The 16,104-nt window shown below is 39.7% G+C and overlaps 1 protein-coding gene across 1 annotated transcript in view; it reads left to right on the top strand.

Annotated features, from left to right (window-relative positions):
- The window catches only part of XYLB (xylulokinase), a 92,984-nt gene that overhangs the window by 25,371 nt on the left and 51,509 nt on the right, over positions 1–16,104 (top strand). The window contains 3 exon segments of the mRNA XM_035899643.1: positions 1,012–1,127; positions 3,509–3,582; positions 5,603–5,699. Of these exon segments, the coding sequence (XP_035755536.1) occupies positions 1,012–1,127; positions 3,509–3,582; positions 5,603–5,699 (287 nt within the window).

Genomic DNA, 16,104 nt, shown 5'->3' with positions numbered 1-16,104 from the left:
AACTCTCTACTGGAGAGTATTCAACTGCTTTCCTCTGGGTCCGAGTCCAATGCTGCAGTATTTTGCAGGAATGTTATATTCACAGCGGAAAGGAGGTGACTGCATAAAGGGTGCAAAGACCATAAACACTGGACAGATGCGTATTTTACAGTGTGGTTTACTGGCTCTGGACCGGAACTGTGCAGATGCAGCTGTGGTGCTTTCCTTTGCCAGATCCTGGCACGGAGCTAGGCCTCGTAAGTCTTGTTGGATCCAAGCTGGCTCCATACTGATACCATGCTCCTGATCATAAATGCAATATAGAAACACTCTTGCTCCTCCTTGCGGAGTCCTCTCAGAGTGATCTTTTTAGTGCTGTGTCAGGGTATTTCTGACAATGCGTAGTAGAGCTACCTCTGCACCCACAGCACAGAACATTTTTCTCTAAAGCAGTTACTAGGTTCATCTGCAGATAGTCCAAACCTAGGTATTCATCTTGGCTGCTGGGCACAACCAGACTTGGTGAATCCCTTATGCAGGGTGCTGGCACAGTGCAGAAACGTAGCTCCACAGGACCTGCCCAGGGCTAGCATGATCAGAGCTCCTGCTGCTACTCCGTCAATGTTCTCCATGTGTTCTCCAGTGTTTTGAGCTCCAGGAGACCATAGTAAGTCAGGCAGTGGGCTGCAACTCCTGTGCATGGAGCTCTGAGGAGATGTCTTAGCTGTTGAGAGATAACCTGGGTTTGGCATGGTCTGCCAAACTGGGTCTAAGCTGACTCCTTGGAGAGATGTATGGAGAGATCTCTGCACTGCTTTCCTCAACATGTCCTTTAATACTTGTTTTCTCTCTTACCTAGTTTTTTTCCCTCTCCATCTCTTTCCATAATGAAGAAATTATTGTACCTTTTAACTTGCCCAGGTGTATTCAGCTGATACAATAAACTCCAATATTGAGTAAAACAACAAACTGCTTTAAAAATCTAGGGCAAAATGGTTTAGAAAATGCATGTGGTATGTTTGTGTGTTTCAGTTTTAAGAATGGCTCTCTGACGAGAGAGAGGATCAGAGATGACTGTGCTTCAGGCTCCTGGGATGAATTCTCCAAAGCCTTATCATCTACTGTTGCTGGAAACAATGGAAATTTGGGTATGAGCCTTAGCAGGGCTGGGGGTTCCAAGGTTTGCTTAGACACGTGGTTTTGTGGGATTTGTACTTACTTTTTGCTTGGGTCATGATAAAGGCCAAGAATTAAGTTAACTAAAGGAAGGGAAATTCCTAATGTGTACTTAGAAATGCTCTGTTGGCAAGCTAAGTGTCACAATAGTATTTTTCTTCAATATTCACTAAATAAGAAAATTATATTTATGGAGCTTCTCTAGTCATTGAGAGGGTGTTAGTAGCATCTTAACTGTAGAATGTTTAAAACTACTAATTTCTGAAGGAGGTTTTCATTAAAGTTTATTTCTTTTTGCTGAAGAGTCAGACTAAGTGGATTAAGTAGCTCAATACTATTTTTTTTTCTCAATCTTCAGTGGTTTTGGTCTTTTAACATTACTCTAGAATCTTGTTCAGTGTGAACGAAGCAGTAATATCAAATGGTGCCTGGATTTCCTGCATTTTCTCCAATGTCAGAGTGTCATTTCATCCTTGTTTTTTCCACATTATGCTAAGTGAATGAAATCAAACAAAATGATGGAAATATTTTAGAAATATTAATAAACCCATGTATTTGATGTTTTAAGTTATTTTCTTTCCTACAATTTAACATTTCACTGGTGTAGTATATAGCTCTGAAATAAGTTACTCAAAGGTAGGCGTATGTGTAATCAAGATGAAGAATTAACCATTACAGAGCTGGATTTGAAATCATTGCCATCATACTAGATCTGAATTGGTACAATTAAAATTGATATAAAAACCCTGTAGGTAGCAAAGTTTTTAAATGTAGATGTGTAAGCTATAGAAGACTTCATTCCTTAGGAAAGTGAATTTAAGATAGAGTTTCTTGACACTGTGGGGTTAGCACTGATTTCATTTTTAGAAGCTCTCTTATGTTGTCTGTCAAATCCAGTCTCTGTGGGGTATTAAAATGACCAGGAATCTCTTTTCACTAGAAGACAAATCAGTTGAGGTGTTTCAGAAAATGGGAAGAAGTTATTCCAAAACGCAGAAGGCAGCCACTTTAGATAGTATTAAAAACATGGGAAGCTGATGAAAATATTTTTACTGTTTTCAGGGATATACCAGGACACTGCCGTAATGTTTTAAAATTTTTATTATGGCATATTCACCTGGATATCTCAGTCCCCTACAAAAATGGGTGTTTTGTGAAAGTCATCCTCAATAACCTGCATGCTTGGATAACTCTGGGTTACTTGAAGATACAGTGTACATCTAAAAATACAGTAATATTGGTAATCTGAGTTCTGAGGGAAGCAGACCAAAGAAGTAACTGATTAGGCACCCTCCCTTTTATCACTTGTTCCCTGTGTTCCCTGTTGTGTGAGCAGATGCCCCTGGAGGCTGCAGAGATTTGGGGATGGGCAGAGGCAGATGCTAGAGTAGGGTTGGGAGAATAAGAGGAACAGGGGTAAAAAATAGGGAAGGGGGAGTGGTGAACAGATGGGGGTCCTGTTGTGGCTAGGAGGTAGCCGAGAAGGCTCATAAAACAAGTTTACTTGAAGACCTCATTTGCTAGATTCAAGGTGGCAGCAGGGTCAGAAAGGAAATTTTGGAATACACGTTCCCTGGTAGGGCCTGCATATCTGTAACCTGCAGTGTTGCTTACTGGCAGGTTTTCAGAATGTCTAACCAAAAAGACTGTGTGTGCTAAAGCACAGTACTATTTTTGGTTTTCGGCTAATATTCATAGGGCTGCTAGGACAGCATACTCTTGTTCCAAAGATCTGAACCTTAGAAGCTCTCCGTAGTTTCTTAGCTATTCTGTTCAGTTTTTCTGTCCTCATTTTCATTTTTGTCTCCTTTCTTGAATATCTTTTCTGACCAATGCTTCTTGCCATCAGCACAAAAGAAATCTTTTTCACACTTTTTGTCTAGCTGTCTACAAAGCATTACTGCATTTCTTCAGATCTCATCAAAACTATTCAGAAACCAGCTCTGCTTCATGACTTAAAGTGTCTGATGTTCCCTAATAAACTCATGAAATCTAATCCAGGGCATGAAGTGTTCCTGTATTCCTGTACTGTTCTTACTAACTTACCAATTTTGCCTTTTTTTTTTTCACCCTTGCGTATGACTGGATGTGCTCTTTAGTGGGCTTGTTGTTTATTATATTGTTTGGATGCCTAGAGCCAGACGTACCTAAAATCCCCATTTTTGTAAACTGAAAGTAGTTAAATTCAATAAATATGTGGACTGAAATTAGTTAAGAAACAGGCTGTGTGGTATCTCAAATGTCTTTTCAAATAGGTGATAAACATTTATTATCATTTTAGCTGTGTGCTGAAATGAGATCCCAACTTTGGGCTAGGAGCAAACATGACACTCTTTAATGTTCCTTGATGCAGGTTTCTACTTCGATGTGATGGAAATTACTCCTGAAGCAGTTGGGATTCACCGGTTCAACAGAGACAACCAAAAGGTAGTCATAACCTTGTTAATGTCTCATACCTTGAAGGAGTACTGTCAAGGCTTGAAATCTTTGGGTCTGGTTTTTCTTTTTTTTGTCTGAGATACTTGCTTTCAAGTTTCATTTATTAATGCAAGTCCCTGGGATGATTTTCATAAGGAGGTATCTGGGTCTGTAGCTTGAGAGTATCTACAGTGCAAAGTCTGAACTAGAACTCATATGGTATTTTTTTGAGGAAATATTTCCGTTACTGGAAAATACGGATTTACTGGCACCAACACTGGTTTTGAAACAGGATTAACATCAAGTTTATTTAGAGCTTAGTACACTTAACATGACTTAGTCCCCATCTTCTACGTTTCAGATACAAAGATAAGGATGTGTTGAAATTTTGGGCTATAATATTTTGTCTTTCATCTTGCTCTAAATGTGTATGAAAAGAACTCATTTTGCTGTCCTGCTTGTCTTAGATTATATAAGATACATAGTGGTAAGCAGGGAAACACAAGCTCAAGTCCAGTTGGAATTAAAATAGAAATTATGTTATCACAGAATGGCAAGGGTTGGAAGGGACCTTGGGAGATCATCCAGTCCAACCCTACTGCTGAAGCAGGTTCACCTAGAGCATGTTGCACAGGACATCATCCAGGCGGACTTTGAATATCTCCAGAGTAGGAGACCCCACAGCCCCCCTGGGCAGCCTGTGCCAGTGCTCTGTCACCCTAAAAGTAAAGAAGTTCTTCCTCATGCTCAACTGAAACCTCTTATGTTTCAGTTTGTGCCCATTGCCCCTTGTGCTGTCGCTGGGCACCACTGAGAAGAGTCTGGCTCCATCCTCATGACATCCACCCTTGAGATACTTGTACATGTTGATGAGATCCCCTCTCAGTCTTCTCTTCTTCAGGCTGAACAAGCCCAACTCCCTCAGCCTTTCCGCACAGGGTAGATGCTCCAGTCCCCTCATCATCTTTGTTGCCCTCCTCTGGACATTCTCTAGGAGTTCCTCATCTTTCTTGAACCGGGGAGCCCAGAACTGGACACAGTACTCCAGGTGGGATCTCACCAGGGCAGAGTAGAGGGGGAGGATAACCTCCCTTGCCCTGCTGGCCATGCTCCTCTTAATGCACCCCAGGATACCATTGGCCCTCTTGGCAACAAGAGCACACTGCTGGCTCATAGTCAGCTTGTCATCCACCAGGACTCTATTTTTTTTTTTTTTTTCCTTTGGAGGAATGGATGTTGTTTAAGTGTCTGGCTTTCTGGGTGGTACTGAAACTCAACAGATGTCTTTGATCAATCATGACTCCCAGTCGATTAGACCTCACCTAGGTGAACAGAGATTGATGCTATCTTGTGTGTGCAGTGTAGCACTAGTCTCTTAAACACTTGCTGTTTAAATGAATGCTTAATCACTTCTAGCTGTTATACAAGTTGTAGGCACTTAACTGTAGTGCATGGAAAAACTCAACTTTTTCTGCAAGATTCTTTGCATTTGTTTGTAGTTCAATGTTTTCCTGCTTCCGTTGCCTTTCTCATATCCTGGTGGATTAAAGGATAGAAAAATGTTATTTGTAGCACCTAAATAAATTAATTAAAATATTTAATGGTTTCGCTTCTGTGCGGACAGAAATAGATTCAAACTTTTATGACATTGTTTAATGCACCTGAATTTTATCTACTTTGCTTTGAATTTATATTTTTGAGATATTGATTCTTAAGCAACCTTTGCTGCTGAGAAATGCATAGAGAAGAGTTTACAACTTGCACTAGAACCTCTTCCCATTGTGCATTCATTTCAGGTTTGATGGATTTACCAACAGCACCTGGGTTATGGGTTGGATTCTCTGTCATGTATCTTTAGGTCCATCTTGTGCATATGAATAAAGAACTGGGCCTAGCTGAAAGCAGATTTCAGGGTTAGGACAAGGATAATCAACTATAAATCTGTCTTGCATTTTTAACTAATCTCCAGCTTGGCGTTTTATACTGCGTAAGGTGCTTGTTAACTTAATGCATTCCCTCTTTGATGCAGGTTTCAGACTTTCCAAAGGAGGTGGAAATACGAGCGTTGATTGAAGGGCAGTTCATGGCCAAGAGGATTCATGCTGAAAAGCTGGGATATAAAGTCAGTAAGTATGACAAAAAAGCTGCAAAACTAATGGCACTAGAGAGCAAACGCAAAGACAGGAATCTCGACAGTAACGTCAGTATGGTGATTCTTGTCCTGCCTGACAGATACAGAAACTGCTATGAATTAGCCTCCTGCAGAAATTTTTGATGGTGTGTTGGGGGCAAGTTTTTGCAGATACTGCCTTTAGAAGGACCAGTGCTTTAACCTTAAGATGACTTCTTTTTCAAGTATTCTTGCTGTTTCATTGTTCCGGAGCTGCATTGTCAATTTTTAAATAAGAGTTATGGCTTCGATAGCTTGTTAAGTGAAAAAAAGGCCAGCCTTCTGCCTAAAGCCCAGAAAATGTGAAATCTGTGTTCAGTTCCTGGATCTGCCATAAGCTGGTCACTTACCTCTTTACCTCAGTTTTGTGTTAATAAAGCTGAAGCCCTTTCCCTGTCTTGTGATTTAGAAAGCAAGAGATCCTGCTCCCTAGAATTTATAATATGAATAGCTTTTAGCACATTGAAAAAACAAAGTCAGCCAGTATTTTACCTGTAGAAGCAGGATCAGATCATTGCTAGCTGTGCAATTCTACGAGAAGAATACAGGCAAGTTCCTGAGATGTTTTATCGGCATTTTCTCTCAGTGTATCAGCCAGTGGCATCTTAAAAAATACTGAATTAACTCATCTTAAGGGTTTTTAACCAATGTTTTATTTTTAAAAATCATATAATCTTTATCTACATCCTGACCTTCTTCTTTACAAGCCAATGCTGGCCTCCTCCTTTCCAAGCCATTGCTTGACTCCTACCTCCAGGCTTTTATCCATAATCATGAAGGATAGATTTTTTTATTTTTTTTTTTTGTGAGAGAGAGAACTCCAGGAGCTGAAAGTTGAGAAAATATAGAGATACTGGAAAAAAATCACAAGGCTTGGCAACACCACCTCATAAATTTATGCTGTAAATGTTTTCCTGTTATGTATTTTCTTATATACTTGAAACCATATTTATTTGGAGAGGTTATTTATGCAGACAGGCAGAGATCCACATAGATTGTGTTTAAAGTACCTGTTTATCCTTCATTTTTAGATTCTGCTGAACCAAAAGCTTGGCTTAAATAACCTACAAGGGTCGTGGCTGAAGAGGGATGCTTTTGCACTCTGTAAATGTCAGGGTTTAGACAAACACCAGGGTGTGAGAAGAACTATTTAAGATATCAGACAACTCTGACACAGAAAGAAACAGGTAGAAATTATCTGTAAATACATTTAGGCTGAGTAAGACAGGCAAAAAACCTAACTAGTTTTAGGATGTGGCTTAATAAGCTTTAAAAACTATTTTTTTTTTTTTTAATGCTGTAGATGTCTACAGTAAAAAGGAGATGGTGTGATTGCAACTGTGTTCCTGTAGATTCCTTGGAACCTTGTATGCTTTTGTTTTGTTGCATCCCAAGGGTCTTTTAGCTATTTCGTAACTAACAGATGAATTTCTTTTAAAAAAGAATGGCTGTATGTAGTGTAGGCTGTATACATCTCCCACTTTTCCTCAGTGGTATTATTTAAATGTCATGTTCTGTTATTTGTGTGGTGATGGCAGGCTTACATCTGCATTTGTTGTGTGACAGCTCTGAAAACAGGGTGTGTTCTGAATGTGTTTCAGGGTACGGATGAGCATTGTGGGAATTATTCTGGTATTGCCAGACTTTCTCTTGTTTAATAGCTGCTGTTTTTCAGGCTGCTTTTTTTTTTTGTTTTTAATGTGATTTATAAGCTTATTTATCTTGCGGTTTTTCAGGCTGCTTTTTTTTTTGTTTTTAATGTGATTTATAAGCTTATTTATCTTTTGGATGAAATACACAGTCGGGACCCTTGTGTTTATTCAATTCCTTTTCGGGAATTTACTTCGATTTTTTTAGGAATCAAGCTGATTTACATTCAGAAATATAATCACAGCAGTGTAGATCTTGGCTTTTTTTGTTGTTGTTTACACCAATGGGAGAATACAGGAATAACTGCTCACAAGATCCGGAAAGTTGTATCATGACACCTATTAAATTGATCTGTAACAGAAATGGAAGTGGCATAGTCAGTCACAGCAAATGCTTTGCTATGATGTCCTGAGGTTCATGTGGTGCCATCTCAGTGGTGCAGATGAGTCAGAAACCTGGCTAAGAATTTCCCTATCTCTGGCACCAAGGTGCTGGAAAATTGTTTTGGCAGAGTCACGAACCTGCCTCTCTATTCTCAGGCCAAATGCAGTTTGAATGACTGTAATCTGAAAAGCAGTGGCGTACGTGGAAGAGAATTTTGCAGAAATAATAAATAAATAAAAATCTGTCATATAAAGTTCTTGGTTATGCACTGTGAACATGACAAACATTAGATAATCCCTTAGAATTTACTTTCAGTTAATGAATATATTACCTTGCTAGGAGAGCAGTATTTTGAATCCATGGTCTAGCTAGCGCTGCAGGAAGAAGTGCAGTGATGCTGAAAGTGTGTTTTATTTGTGTGGTTTTGTTTCCAGTTTGATGTTTCTAGTACATTATAGATCTTACACAAATTACAAATAATAGTTTGAAAAAATACCCTTAAAACAGCTCTTCAGGTGCTGTTTGTGCTTGCTAGAGGGGGACGATAACCTCCCTCGACCTGCTGGCCACGCTCCTCTTAATACACCCCAGGATACCATTGGCCTTCTTGGCAACAAGAGCACACTGCTGGCTCATGGTCAGCTTGTCATCCACCAGGACTCTTTTTTTTTTTTTTTTCCTTTGGAGGAATGGATGTTGTTTAAGTGTCTGGCTTTCTGGGTGGTACTGAAACTCAACAGATGTCTTTGATCAATCATGACTCCCAGTCGATTAGACCTCACCTAGGTGAACAGAGATTGATGCTATCTTGTGTGTGCAGTGTAGCACTAGTCTCTTAAACACTTGCTGTTTAAATGAATGCTTAATCACTTCTAGCTGTTATACAAGTTGTAGGCACTTAACTGTAGTGCATGGAAAAACTCAACTTTTTCTGCAAGATTCTTTGCATTTGTTTGTAGTTCAATGTTTTCCTGCTTCCGTTGCCTTTCTCATATCCTGGTGGATTAAAGGATAGAAAAATGTTATTTGTAGCACCTAAATAAATTAATTAAAATATTTAATGGTTTCGCTTCTGTGCAGACAGAAATAGATTCAAACTTTTATGACATTGTTTAATGCACCTGAATTTTATCTACTTTGCTTTGAATTTATATTTTTGAGATATTGATTCTTAAGCAACCTTTGCTGCTGAGAAATGCATAGAGAAGAGTTTACAACTTGCACTAGAACCTCTTCCCATTGTGCATTCATTTCAGGTTTGATGGATTTACCAACAGCACCTGGGTTATGGGTTGGATTCTCTGTCATGTATCTTTAGGTCCATCTTGTGCGTGTGAATAAAGAACTGGGCCTAGCTGAAAGCAGATTTCAGGGTTAGGACAAGGATAATCAACTATAAATCTGTCTTGCATTTTTAACTAATCTCCAGCTTGGCGTTTTATACTGCGTAAGGTGCTTGTTAACTTAATGCATTCCCTCTTTGATGCAGGTTTCAGACTTTCCAAAGGAGGTGGAAATACGAGCATTGATTGAAGGGCAGTTCATGGCCAAGAGGATTCATGCTGAAAAGCTGGGATATAAAGTCAGTAAGTATGACAAAAAAGCTGCAAAACTAATGGCACTAGAGAGCAAACGCAAAGACAGGAATCTCGACAGTAACGTCAGTATGGTGATTCTTGTCCTGCCTGACAGATACAGAAACTGCTATGAATTAGCCTCCTGCAGAAATTTTTGATGGTGTGTTGGGGGCAAGTTTTTGCAGATACTGCCTTTAGAAGGACCAGTGCTTTAACCTTAAGATGACTTCTTTTTCAAGTATTCTTGCTGTTTCATTGTTCCGGAGCTGCATTGTCAATTTTTAAATAAGAGTTATGGCTTCGATAGCTTGTTAAGTGAAAAAAAGGCCAGCCTTCTGCCTAAAGCCCAGAAAATGTGAAATCTGTGTTCAGTTCCTGGATCTGCCATAAGCTGGTCACTTACCTCTTTACCTCAGTTTTGTGTTAATAAAGCTGAAGCCCTTTCCCTGTCTTGTGATTTAGAAAGCAAGAGATCCTGCTCCCTAGAATTTATAATATGAATAGCTTTTAGCACATTGAAAAAACAAAGTCAGCCAGTATTTTACCTGTAGAAGCAGGATCAGATCATTGCTAGCTGTGCAATTCTACGAGAAGAATACAGGCAAGTTCCTGAGATGTTTTATCGGCATTTTCTCTCAGTGTATCAGCCAGTGGCATCTTAAAAAATACTGAATTAACTCATCTTAAGGGTTTTTAACCAATGTTTTATTTTTAAAAATCATATAATCTTTATCTACATCCTGACCTTCTTCTTTACAAGCCAATGCTGGCCTCCTCCTTTCCAAGCCATTGCTTGACTCCTACCTCCAGGCTTTTATCCATAATCATGAAGGATAGATTTTTTTATTTTTTTTTTTTGTGAGAGAGAGAACTCCAGGAGCTGAAAGTTGAGAAAATATAGAGATACTGGAAAACAATCACAAGGCTTTTTTTTTTTTGAACCAAAAGCTTGGCTTAAATAACCTACAAGGGTCGTGGCTGAAGAGGGATGCTTTTGCACTCTGTAAATGTCAGGGTTTAGACAAACACCAGGGTGTGAGAAGAACTATTTAAGATATCAGACAACTCTGACACAGAAAGAAACAGGTAGAAATTATCTGTAAATACATTTAGGCTGAGTAAGACAGGCAAAAAACCTAACTAGTTTTAGGATGTGGCTTAATAAGCTTTAAAAACTATTTTTTTTTTTTTTTAATGCTGTAGATGTCTACAGTAAAAAGGAGATGGGTGTGATTGCACTGTGTTCCTGTAGATTCCTTGGAACCTTGTATGCTTTTGTTTTGTTGCATCCCAAGGGTCTTTTAGCTATTTGGTAACTAACAGATGAATTTCTTTTAAAAAAGAATGGCTGTATGTAGTGTAGGCTGTATACATCTCCCACTTTTCCTCAGTGGTATTATTTAAATGTCATGTTCTGTTATTTGTGTGGTGATGGCAGGCTTACATCTGCATTTGTTGTGTGACAGCTCTGAAAACAGGGTGTGTTCTGAATGTGTTTCAGGGTACGGATGAGCATTGTGGGAATTATTCTGGTATTGCCAGACTTTCTCTTGTTTAATAGCTGCTGTTTTTCAGGCTGCTTTTTTTTTTTGTTTTTAATGTGATTTATAAGCTTATTTATCTTTTGGATGAAATACACAGTCGGGACCCTTGTGTTTATTCAATTCCTTTTCGGGAATTTACTTCGATTTTTTTAGGAATCAAGCTGATTTACATTCAGAAATATAATCACAGCAGTGTAGATCTTGGCTTTTTTTGTTGTTGTTTACACCAATGGGAGAATACAGGAATAACTGCTCACAAGATCCGGAAAGTTGTATCATGACACCTATTAAATTGATCTGTAACAGAAATGGAAGTGGCATAGTCAGTCACAGCAAATGCTTTGCTATGATGTCCTGAGGTTCATGTGGTGCCATCTCAGTGGTGCAGATGAGTCAGAAACCTGGCTAAGAATTTCCCTATCTCTGGCACCAAGGTGCTGGAAAATTGTTTTGGCAGAGTCACGAACCTGCCTCTCTATTCTCAGGCCAAATGCAGTTTGAATGACTGTAATCTGAAAAGCAGTGGCGTACGTGGAAGAGAATTTTGCAGAAATAATAAATAAATAAAAATCTGTCATATAAAGTTCTTGGTTATGCACTGTGAACATGACAAACATTAGATAATCCCTTAGAATTTACTTTCAGTTAATGAATATATTACCTTGCTAGGAGAGCAGTATTTTGAATCCATGGTCTAGCTAGCGCTGCAGGAAGAAGTGCAGTGATGCTGAAAGTGTGTTTTATTTGTGTGGTTTTGTTTCCAGTTTGATGTTTCTAGTACATTATAGATCTTACACAAATTACAAATAATAGTTTGAAAAAATACCCTTAAAACAGCTCTTCAGGTGCTGTTTGTGCTTGCCTGCAGGCATGTGCACAGGTTTCAGTGCTGCTCATGTGCCAGTAGAGGGCAGGGGATTCTGTCTCATGATTTTTTTCTTTGAGGCTGGGATGCATGTGTCAGCCTTGTTTTGAAAATGGCACGGATTCACCAGGTGGTCCTTAGGAGAAAAGTTAAACCTTACATTAATCGTGATTTAAGGGTTTTAAAAGTGTGTGTCGCTCTGTTCTAATTGCTCTAATCTTTCTCAATCAGATTTCAGAGGAAATCATTCAGTAACACCCTGTATCCTGTTTTGCTTATGTGCTTTAAGGGGTGGATAGAGCGTTGTGATCTAGAAACAAACAAGTGAAGTTTAGTCTGTTGTTTACATCCTCCGATTCAGAGATTCATGTAGATAAGGTAAAGGTTTGCTGTTGCTTTATTTTCCTGGATTTTGATTGTATCATAAACACCTTCTGTTTTGTCACTTCCTTTTTTCTGCTTGCAGCCATCCCCTTTTGGAAGCTAAACTCACAACTGGAGTTCAGAGCCTAGTCATACAGACATGCTTGCTGCGTGGTTTGAGTTCTCTCTGAAGTCAAACCCATGGCAACTTTATAGAGAAATGACAGTGTCGGCAGCTCAGTGACACAGGTGATCACAGCAGCAGCTATAAAGCTGTCAGTGGTTCAGATTGATCTGCCAGTATATACTTTAATAATCTTGATGATCACTTCAGAATTGCTTCTATTCCTGACCAAGCAGTACTGAAATTCACATTGGCACTGACTGGAGAGCGTTGCAATGGTCCTTGCTTGGACCTAGTGAAGCTGTCTTGGTGAAGACCCACAAAACTGATTATTCTTGGAGCAAAATCTGTCCCTCTGCCCACTGATGGGTGAAATAAATATTGCCGTGATGCATGTTATGTATGCTGAAGGAAAAGAGCACACAGGTAGGGTTCTGGTGTTGATCACACATGTAGTCAATAGATATTTAAACTATGTGCTGCAGTGTAGAAATCATGACATCAATGTTAATCTAAGCACTGAGGCTATACATACTGGGTCAGGTGCATGCTAGAGTTGTGTTAAATAAGCTTCTGTGGGACTGCAGCAGCAATTAATATATCCTGCCTTGTGGTAGGTAGGCTGATTATCTGGGGTAGGGTCTGTGTTGAAGCTTTGGACAGGGCTTTCTGCCTTCATGTTGTGCCCGTCAGTGGGTTCATAGTACTCCAGTTGCCCGATGTGCTGCTCCTGTCACATTTATACCTTCAGGCATCTGATTCTGCCACCTAACTGTCATCAGATGGGGGAGATGGATAGAAGGTGCCAAATTTTACAAGTGCAAGCTTTGTCCATAAAATCCTGCATCTGTGTTTATTATGTAATTTACAGTTTCTTGCGTACATAAATCCATCACTTGCAAATAACGCTCATGCCCTGAATTCTACTGACTGTACTCGGTGTTTAAGTACTGGCTGGGGTGACACAGACATGCCCGTGGCTTTGCACTGGTGTAAGAATGAGCCAATTTTTTTCCTTAAGTGCTACATGTCACCGGTGTTTCAAATGCATGAAAGTACATCTTTCTGATTGCATATACAACAGGATGCATCCTTAAACAAAACAGCAGTCTTGCAGGGCTAAGGAAAAAAAGGGCAATGTCAGAGCATGCTGGGCCTGACTTCTCAATGGTTAGAGAGGGAACGTACATCTTCCGAAGAACTCAGTCTGAGATTACGTGAGAACAAACTCCAAGGTGCCAAATTTCCTTTTTTCTTCAGGTGCTTGTTTCTTCCAATGCTCTTTTCAGCAGGTTGGAAGTAGTAAAAATGTGTGGCTCTTTGTCCGCAGGGAAGGCAGTCCGATGGAGTGAGGGGAGCTCCAAAAATATCAATCAGTATAACATGGAGCGATGGTGTTTCATCACTCGTGTTGTCATGTGGAGGTGCAGAAACCTGAAGCTGAGGCGTGAGGCTGTCACTTCTCAGCAAAGTGTTGGTCCATTGGAGGATGAAGTGGTGCTCTCGTTTGGCAAGGCTGGATGTCACTGGTCTTTGGGACACTCCGAGTATGGCTTTGTGTCAAGCTATGAGACAGGTTTTTCTGCTGGTGGTTGTCTTTGACCGACTGGCTTCTGTGATTGTAGTCTCCAAAACTCTTCTGAATTACCAGGAGTGTTGGGGTACTTGTTTGTCAGTCGCCTTTGCCTTCACTGCCAAGTGTGTTTCGACTCCAGTTATAGCAGTGTTTTGGCTGAAATTAGGAACACTGTGAGCGAGGCCATTTTGTAGTTGCATGCAGATTAAATTGATGTTTATGCCCTGTGGGATTTAAATTTCTTAGAGAAATCAATACTAAAATGTTGTGTTGGCTTCGTGCTTGTCTCTTGCTGTTTGCTGCTAAGAGTGCTGATGGTGTTTCAGCAGCACAAGGGTGATGGCTTTGTTAGAGGCCCTGTGCTTCAGCAAGTGAGGGAGAACAGCTTAAAAATAATTAGAAGATGGTGCCCCTTGACGGGAGGTTGGAGTCCTCTGTTTAAAATAATAGTGAATAGTGCTGACGGTCAGATTGGAACATACATGAGTAGGGATGGGGCAGAGTGTACCACTTGGTATGTGGTATAAACAGACCATAAATACTACCCTTGCCATTAGATCTTAAGCCTATATTTTTGAGGGAGGAATGTTGGCTCAAGAAGTGCTTTCAAATTCATCAAAGGCAGGATCTTCCTCCCAGATAAGCCAGTGGTTCTGCTGCAGAGGATATTTGTATTTTCTGATGAAACTTCTGGCTGATAAGAGTGCCAGTGTGAGATGGGGCAATACCTTGCCAAGGACTTGACTGTATCCCCTCTTATTTCCCACAGAGCATCAGACTTTTATCACGTAGCAGAGCCTTCTAGGCACGATCAAGCAAGGCTTGGTTTTAAGCCAGTGATCTGGAGTGAAAGGTTGGTTAGCTCATTACCAATTCCCTGACCAAGTATTTTACAAAAAGGGCTTTTTATTATTACTTGGCTCAAGAGAGTACAGTATTAATTTAACTAATTTTTAAAAGGGTTAGATAAAATGTATCTGAAGGAAATGACCTAATGTGCTATAAGGAAGCTGCTTACGTGCTCTAGAATTTGTCATGCAGGGGCTATTGTCTTGCTTTTATTTTGTTTTATTATTGTTATACATATACAGGAAACACAATGAAGACAGAAAATCTGAAGAGTTAATAAAAAGATTGGAAGGAGTACTATCTGTCTTTCTTTCCTGACACAATGATATAATGTTGTCATTGTTTGAACAATCGCTTTTAATGTTTGGTCAGCAAAAGACCAAGTATGTAAATAGTTCAATTCCTGTGCCCTGATGTTAGGAGAGATTGTTTATGACTGTTTCTGTGGATGTACTGTTCAAGCAGTGTTCAGAAAAATAGTCAAGCTGTTGGCTGGCTGGTTTTGTTAGAGCTTCGTGGATCTCTGGAAGCTGGGGACTTGGAGATCAGTGGGGTTATCTAATAAATATCCTTTTATCGCTTGTTTTTTGAGACTGAGCTACAGTTTTAAATCCATTTAGATTAGCAAGGGAATGACATGATTGCAGTCTAGAAGTACCTCCGTGGGGAAAGGAAACTTGATAGTATAGGACTCTTGAGCCTTACAGACAGAAACATTATGGTTCAATAACTGGAAGCTGAAGGTGGGCAAACCTCAAATGTCAAGCAAGGTGCAGATTTTTAACAGAAGCTGAAATCAAACAGTGGAGCAATTGGCAGTGGTGTAGTGAATTCTTTAGCACTGGCAGTTTTAAGAACAAGATGGGTGTTTTTTCTAAAAATGGGTGATCTGGTCCAAAGAGTTCATTTATGTCATAGGAGGGTGAGTTCAAAGGATCAGTGTGGTCCATTCTGTCTCAGACACATGGGAATCTGTAAGAGATGCCATTGCTAGGAAGCTCATCTGATTCACAGCTATTTATACATTGCTTTGTATTAATCATTTATACCAATAGCAGCTGCTGGTATCACTGTAAATGATGCCCTGTTTTGATGATCATTCTGCTTGTAAAATACTACATTTACCTTAGCTGACACATACTGAAACGTTGCATATTTATTATTTTAAATCTTTCTTCCCGTGTCTTCCTGTATTTTCATTTTTGTTGCTGGAATGTGACAAGCCTGTTAGTGAGCTCTAATCAGCTCTCCCAAGATTCCCCAGTCCCTTCAGCTGTCTTTTTTCTGGTTTAAGGTGATTCAGCTTCTCTTACACATCTCATGTTATGCATCAGTTCTGAGTGCTAAATATCTCAATGCTTTCAGCTGCATCAACCCACACTTGAGGTTTTCTAGTGTTAACAGGTTCTACTAGATAAGTCATTCTTTC

The sequence above is a fragment of the Egretta garzetta genome, unplaced genomic scaffold, assembly GCF_000687185.1.
Source record: "Egretta garzetta isolate BGI_Z169 unplaced genomic scaffold, ASM68718v1 scaffold117, whole genome shotgun sequence".
NCBI classification, from domain to species: domain Eukaryota; kingdom Metazoa; phylum Chordata; class Aves; order Pelecaniformes; family Ardeidae; genus Egretta; species Egretta garzetta.
The sequence above is the reverse complement of the archived record's forward strand: the minus strand, read 5'-3'. Positions and strand labels throughout refer to the sequence as shown.